The sequence below is a fragment of the Musa acuminata genome, chromosome BXJ2-5, assembly GCF_036884655.1.
Source record: "Musa acuminata AAA Group cultivar baxijiao chromosome BXJ2-5, Cavendish_Baxijiao_AAA, whole genome shotgun sequence".
In the NCBI taxonomy this organism is placed as follows: Eukaryota; Viridiplantae; Streptophyta; class Magnoliopsida; order Zingiberales; family Musaceae; genus Musa; species Musa acuminata.
Genome location: NC_088342.1, coordinates 29,327,496 through 29,335,000, shown reverse-complemented (window position 1 = coordinate 29,335,000; position 7,505 = coordinate 29,327,496). Strand labels below are relative to the sequence as shown.

Sequence of the window (7,505 nt, the reverse complement as noted above, 5' to 3'; positions counted from 1 at the left end):
TACTCGATGTGGCTAGATGAAAATCTTGCTTGATGTAGTGCCTTCTTCATTGCCTATTGTTGGCATCATGACAACACTATAGAACAAAGCCTCATAATATCCTCCATTGTCGTTTTTTGGTCCTTAGGCCCTACGATGATAATATAGGCTAAACAGACTTCCATCGCTTGATGATGTGGATTCTTACCCACCCTATCAAATACATGCTTTCTTGGGCTAAGCATATCCAAAGAGCACATGATACGCACTTCTTGGGCTAAGCCTCCAAAGAGTATTTGATGTGTTCTTCTCGAACTAAGCATCGAAAGAGTGCTCGATGCATCATTATCAAGCTAAGCATGTAAAGAATGCTCGATCCATCCTTTTTAGGCTAAGTATCAAAAGAGCCACCCAATATGCTCTCCTCAAGTTAAGCCACAATAATCCTCAATACACTAATATTGGTATGCCGAGTCACACGACTTGGGAGATTAAGGGACCACAACTCACCTCTTAGACCAACACAGCTTGTTCGATGTGAGCATATTAACCGATCCATAGCAATTTTCCCGATAAACATAGATCGGTTGCCTTAGAGGAATATGTTTGATGTGGGTAGATGTGTCAACCGAGAGTAATCTATCGGGACTTGATAGTCAATGCCTAATATGGCAAATCAATCAAGATCCAATTTTAGCATGTCAACTAAATTTTGAAGTACATAGGTTGGCTAGAGTCCTACATGTTCATATTGGGCAGGTGGTTGATATGATTTGATCAACTAAAGTAGTTAGGACGGTAGCAACTCGACATGTGATAACACAATTGGTAGTGCGAAGACATAACTCGATCAATGTCTAAGCTATGTGGATATCATACCAAATTCATAATCCGAGAAATATTCTCAAAACGAGAGAACATGAAATATTTTACTCCTATCATGAAATATTTTTATAATTAACTCACTGTAAAAGGCTATCTATGGCACATAATCGAGATCAATTACTCTTTACTAAAATTAGATTGGCCATAAGATAAATATTTGAGTCTACATAAACTCTTGAGCATTTGAATATATGTTGTAGTCATATTGAAAATCGTATGCATGCCACGTTGAATTGAGTCGGGTTGATCAAGACATCATTGATATTATTATTCTGTAATTAATAAAATAATTAATAATATTTTGAGTTAAATTTGTATAAGTGTATATTATAAATTATATAAATAATTTATTTAATTATTCGTTTATAAAAGTTTAGTGATGTAAAACAATTAGCGGAATCTAATTTATATTTATGCTATCTAAATATTTGTTTATAATAAGACAGTTTGGCCGAGTGGTCTAAGGCACCAGATTTAGGTTTTGGTCCGAAAGAATGTGGGTTCAAATCCCACAGCTGTTAGCTTTATATTTCTTAAATCCTCCTGTTTTTATTCCTCGAATAACTGATCCAGTGTTCTCGAAATAAAAAGGTACAATATTGAGATTATTCTTTAATAATTTTTTCAGTTTACCAAAAATCGGACAGTTGGCAGTTCAAATGTTTTATATTATGAACTTACTCATCCAATTAAACACTATTTGTGAAATAATAGTGTTGCTGTATGTAATTTTTTTTAATATTTTGAGGTTTAGAAAATTAGAATTTCTCAGAAGCCTAACAATTCCTATTATCTTTTTTTCGCATCTCTAATCTTATTCTATTCACTTCCGACAAATAAATAGATATCACATTTGGTTTGGATGAACACATTGAATCTATTTATCACACAGAATACACCAAAACGGCCGATCTATTACTTCCCATCCACTGTGGAGCCCATGACACAAATCAAGAGTTAGTCTTACGAGGGGCATTATAGTCATTTAAGCCACCGCAAGAGCAGCGGGCGGTGCACGGTAAAAGGGTGCGGCGATCAGGGTGTAACTTCCCTTCTTCCCCAACGAAACCGTAAGATATCTCGCCGCCGTCCTCTCGGCTTCCGCCTCGACCATGGTGAGTGATCAGGATTCTCTTGTCACCTTCGTTTACTTCCTCCTCTTGTTCCATTCTTTCCCACACCTTTCCGTGATATTTGTAGTTCGCTTCGTAGATCCGCAGTGCTCTTGATTCGATTCTTCCGAAGCATGCCTTTTTTGCGTGCCCTAGCTTCTATGGATCCGTTCGATGCTTTATTTGGTGTGTTATTTGATCTACAATTTAGTTTGTCGTCTGTTGGGTACGGATCTGCAGTCTGGAAGAAGGAAGACTAGGGAAGGGGAGCCCAAGGAGGACAACGTGACGCTTGGGCCGGCTGTGCGGGAAGGGGAGCAAGTATTTGGTGTTGCTCACATCTTTGCATCATTCAATGACACATTCATTGTGAGTCAGATTTCCCTCTTTAAGAACGAGCTGTTTTGACAAGGCATGCTATTCATCCCTGTATACTAACGGTTTCTCTTTTCTAATAGCATGTAACAGATTTATCGGGGAGGGAAACATTAGTTCGTATCACAGGTTATTTCTAACTTTCTATAATTCTTTTATCTGGGATGTGATCAGATGAAAATTTTACCTACTTCATTAGGTTAGCAAGTTCATCATTGATCATGTTAATGGCTTGTTGTATTGGATTCAGCAGGGATACTTGTTGCTGTTATCTGTCATTGAGATAGAAACAAGAATGTTAACTTGGATGCAGTATTAGAATGGAAATGGTAGATTAAATAGTTTTGAAAGTACTTGGCAATGGTGTGAAAAAAAAGGGGAATGGTTAGGTAGCCATAAATGTCTATTCATGTTCTAACAGTAAATATGTTGGTTGCATTTGTTTGGTTGTTGGGAAACACACATCGATATGTGCACACTTGGCTGGCTTTTCAAAAGTTCAGTCAGGTGATTATAATTGATATTTTTCTCTGTGTTTGTTCATATAAATTGATGTTTGTGCTCGATCTTTGATGTGTGGCCCTCAAGATTACCTTTTCATACATAATGAAACTGTTTTGAGGCACAGCCTTGCAACATGAATTTATGATTCCAGATAATCTTTGAATTGTTTCCTTGTTCATTTGATTTTTAGGCCTTTGTGTTCGATTTTAATTAAAAAAAGGAACACTGGAATTGAGCTATACTTGTCTTTTGCTGCTCATCTATTATTCATTGAGAATATTCTTGCCAATGCTATCATGAGGTCCCTAGTTCATGGAAGAGGAATACACTCAAATTTAGGTTGAATCTCTATGAGATTACATAACTAAAAAATGTGTATGTTATTTAAAATAAGTTATGATGTGAGGGATGGACAACTAACACAGACGAGAAAATGTGTAATTGCCTCTCTTGGAAGGATCATAAGTTTTCACAGTTCTAATTTATTAAAATTTAGGGACTATCTATCTTTTTCTCTTACCTCTTGAATTAATCTTATAGGAAGGAATGATTTTTAAGTGATATAGAAAACTGGATAATTCATGATGAAGACAATGTATAAGAAGGTATATGAGTTAGCAGTTAGAATCTTGGTTAATCTTGGAAATCTCTGTGAAGCGTAAAGCCTTTTTGCCTAGATAAGACCTGAAAACTTGTTCCTTTTTGGTTTCTGTTCTCCTTTCTCTTGCTTCTCTCTTTCTTCTAATATTTTATTTTTGATTGATAGATGAGTAGTGACATGCATATTTTGTTATATTCTGGTGGTATGAAGGTCAAAGCTGCCAGGGATGAATCATCCCCGTATGCAGCAAATGCTTGCAGCACAAGATGTTGCACAGAGATGCAAGGTCTCTTACTTTGCAGTGTTTCATTATTTATATTGTTTTTTATTTAAGTTAGTTGTGATGATGTCTTTATTTTGTCTCCTTTATATCTGTAGGAACTTGGGATTGCTGCTTTGCACATTAAGTTGCGTGCTTCTGGTGGAAATAAGACAAAAACACCCGGTCCTGGTGCTCAGTCTGCTCTCAGGGCACTTGCCCGCTCTGGCATGAAAATTGGCCGTATTGGTAAGTTTAAATATAATCAGAATTGGAATTTTCTCTTTGTCTCAAAGTTTCTTCTTTCTCTGTTGTGTGACACAATTGGCATGCTATCTGGGTTTACTAACTGCTTCGCTATGTAACACATCTGTTGTCTTACAAACCACATTCATTACATAAACGTGGGTTATGCTAATTTGAATTTGGAAATTTGTTATATAAAGTTCATGCGACTTTTGCAAATTGTACAGCAAAATTATGTACAACTGTGTGACTGAGCAGGCATAAGATGGTTTTGGTGCTTAATAGTCATCATGTCTTGTTATGCATTTTCTTTCTCTCCACCTGTGAGGATATAAATCCATTTAATTAAAGCGTACATTGTTCAGGCACCAGTAAGTATCATGCTTTTGTTTTGCATTGCCAAGTTTTGCAACCACAATATATTCTTCATATAATTCCTATTTTTCTTTCTGAGTTTCTTGTTTTGTGTTGTAGCTACCTGTGATGGTGAGTTGTGTTGATTCTGTCTGATATGCATGGTCATGAACATAGTCTTATTGAGTAATAGTTGATTCATGTCTGATCTGAGATGAAGCTGGTGAGTTTTGATTTTCAACCTAGCCTCAGCAATTTGTTCTACTACAGTATATGACTCTTGGGGTCCTCTAGAAACTTGTGAGTAATGGGGATCCTCATCAGTGTTGAGAACATGTATCATTTGAAATGACTGATTCTAGTCCTATCATTGGCTCGTGGAGATCTGATAAGGTTTTAACAATTAGCTTCCTGCAGGTTAACATGGAATCATTCATTCATCTGCAATCTATTTTAGGAGCACTTGTGCTTCCACAATCTATTTTGAGTTGTGTACTTTATGTAGTGGGATCTGGGAATTCTCATAGTTAAAATTTAATCATTTAAATCTTTAGAGCTGTTATGGGAAAAAATAGAATGACTACTTATTGGTGTGCCAAGATTTAGTTTGTGCATATAGGCACTGTATATGCATATGTGGTTATTTGATTGCTTCGCAAGGGACCTCATTTAGTCAAGCCACCGAGCACAAAAATGCAAGGATTGTGTTTCTTTAACTTGTTTGGGTTGCTTTTGCTGTTACTACAGTTTAATTTGTATAATAAATGAATGTTTATGCTGGAAGAAGAGGGAGGAGACTGTAGTTCATTTAATTCCCTTCATCTGTTTATTTTCTTAGTGCTTGACGAACTTAATTTTTGTAGGTTCTCAACAATGAACTGTTGGATCTGTCGTGTTTCTTATTTAATACGGCTTATATCATGATATTTTTTAGACCTTAGCTCCAGTTTTGTTTTGATTGAATAACTTGGTGGTTGCTCTCATTTACTCGTGGTGACTTGATTTATGCTGAAAGTTGGGTACTATTAACATTGAGATGCCTTGTTAATCTTCTGTCCTGTATCTTATGGGGTTTGGCAAGAAAGCCTTGTTCATATCACTCATGCTTTATTGCTAAGAGAACAGCCCAGATTTACCTGAATGTTTAATCTAGCCAGTTTATCTACAATGGGACAAATTGGATGAGTTCTCCCACCACTTCAAAAAGTCTGTCCTATTCTGTGGTTATATCCTGTAGATTTTTCCCTAAAAAAAAAACAAAAAAAAATCTTCTTTCCCTACTGTGGCTCCATCCTTATGTGTTGTCCCTCCCCATACCATTCTAATTATTTTTAATAGAACCTCCCTCAAGTTCATACTTATACAATGCAAATGTGATATTCCACTGGCGGATGCCGTCATTCTTATTGTAGGTAACGACGCTATTAGGTATAGCCCCTTTACGATTAGCATCCTTCTTCTAGCATAAATTACTAATGGTACTAAATGTTCTATTTAAGACGTTAGGCATATAGATAAGTAACTACTACTTTGCTAGCTTGTCAATTTATGCATAATTTTCGATAAGATCTTTTGATGCGCATAGACAAGTGGCTCATACGAGAAGCAATCAAGAGACCTAGGGAACACTCTAATCCACTTCTCATATATACCATTATACTAAATCCCTCATTTATACAATCCCCAAACACTAATTCTGCCTAAACACCGGACCAGAACATCAAACCGGAAACAAAAACATAATAAATACTACCACATTCCATTTCGACTCTTTAACATGTTTCCGTCCGCACCGTCAAACGAGGCGGAGGCATCCCAATCCCGATCCCGATCCCGCTCACGCCACGCGTCCTCCACGGACCCTACCGACCGCCGCCAATCCCGCGCCGGTGCATCCCTGTCCAACGGCAGCGGCCGCCGCCCCGACGCGAACCGCCTCATCGCCCCCAGAGGCGGCGGCTCCGTCGCCGGCTTCGCAGCTATCCTCCTCTCCCCCGCCGCCTCCCCTGGCGTATCCCCCGGCATCGTCTCCGTCGCCGTGCTCTCCTCGCCGCCGCAGCAGAAGGTTGCTGTTACACTCGCCCAGAACCCAGTGGGCTCCACCCTCTCCATCTTCTCCTTCTTCGGTGATTGGCGGTGCCGCTTCGGGTACCGGTCCCGCTCAGTCTCGGACAGTACCTTCCCGATACACGACACCGTGGGAGACCCAGGCTCTTGCTCGGGCACCGTGGACTTCCGCCCGCGGGCGGCGCCTGGGACGGGAGGCTTCTTGGGGAAGATCGGTACTCTGGCGGGTCGGTGGCCGCTGCGGCCGAGGTAGCTGGAGTGCTGCTGAACCTTCCCGGGGAGGCCGATGATGGGGTGCTTGGCCTGGATGCCGCCGGAGAAATGGTGCGAGCTGGACCGGGGCTTGGCGTGCTGCCACTGCTGCGCCTGCGCCTTGGGGTTCGTGCTGCCCTTGGTGGAGTCGTCGCGGTCATAGGCGGCGGCCCCCACGTCGGCCCAGTCGAGGCCATCATCGCCGACCGGCACCACCACAGACTCCGGTGGGAAGTCGGGATCGTCGGGCGCCGGGGGCTGCGCCACCGCGAACTGGGTCTCGCAGGCGTCCCTCGCGTCGCCTCCGCCACGGACAATGGCTTCAACGTCAACTTGTTGTGGCATCAACGCGGCACAAGAGAAAACGAGGAAGAGAGAGAAGTTGGTAGCACGGAAGGAGAGGGTGGGAGTGGGAGCTTTAAAGAGGTGAAGGGTGTTTTAGGAAATTTAGGAACAAATTTGTAATAAATTTTATTCCATAAAAATGTAAGAAATTTCAATGATTCTAAAAAAAACCCAGAAAATGATGGCCTTGACTTGCCGTCCGATGCAAGACGAATTGATCTACCACCGTCCATCGATGTCATCTTCTTAGTAATTCAAATTTCCAATATATGAATTCAACTTATTGCATTTGCTATTTTATATACAAATAATTAGACACGCCATCTTCCCACTACCATATGTATATTTCATTTCATTGGAGAAAAATAAGAATAAAAGCATGATAAAAACAAAAATAAGAAATAAATATATGCACATTAATGCTGAGATGGCAAGTATCAATGACTAGAGTTCCGAGGGAAGAAAAGAACTTTTCGGTGATATTATTACGATGGTTTATTATATGTGGACTTTTCTTTATGATGAA

General features: G+C 40.0%; 1 protein-coding gene and 1 long non-coding RNA gene across 2 annotated transcripts; one reads left to right on the top strand and one right to left on the bottom strand.

Moving 5' to 3' along the window:
* The first annotated feature begins 1,847 nt into the window (after positions 1-1,847).
* LOC135612612 (uncharacterized) lies at positions 1,848-3,972 on the top strand. The gene is made up of 5 exons (XR_010487018.1): positions 1,848-1,979; positions 2,217-2,345; positions 2,435-2,480; positions 3,667-3,742; positions 3,835-3,972. It is a non-coding gene; the product is annotated as an uncharacterized LOC135612612 (long non-coding RNA).
* A 1,814-nt stretch (positions 3,973-5,786) lies between these two features.
* On the bottom strand, positions 5,787-6,994 carry LOC103973591 (uncharacterized). Its single transcript, XM_009388208.3, has one exon. It carries the CDS (start codon positions 6,977-6,979, stop codon positions 6,065-6,067), a length of 915 nt encoding a protein of 304 aa, XP_009386483.2. The 5' UTR covers positions 6,980-6,994; the 3' UTR covers positions 5,787-6,064.
* Positions 6,995-7,505: the final 511 nt, after the last annotated feature.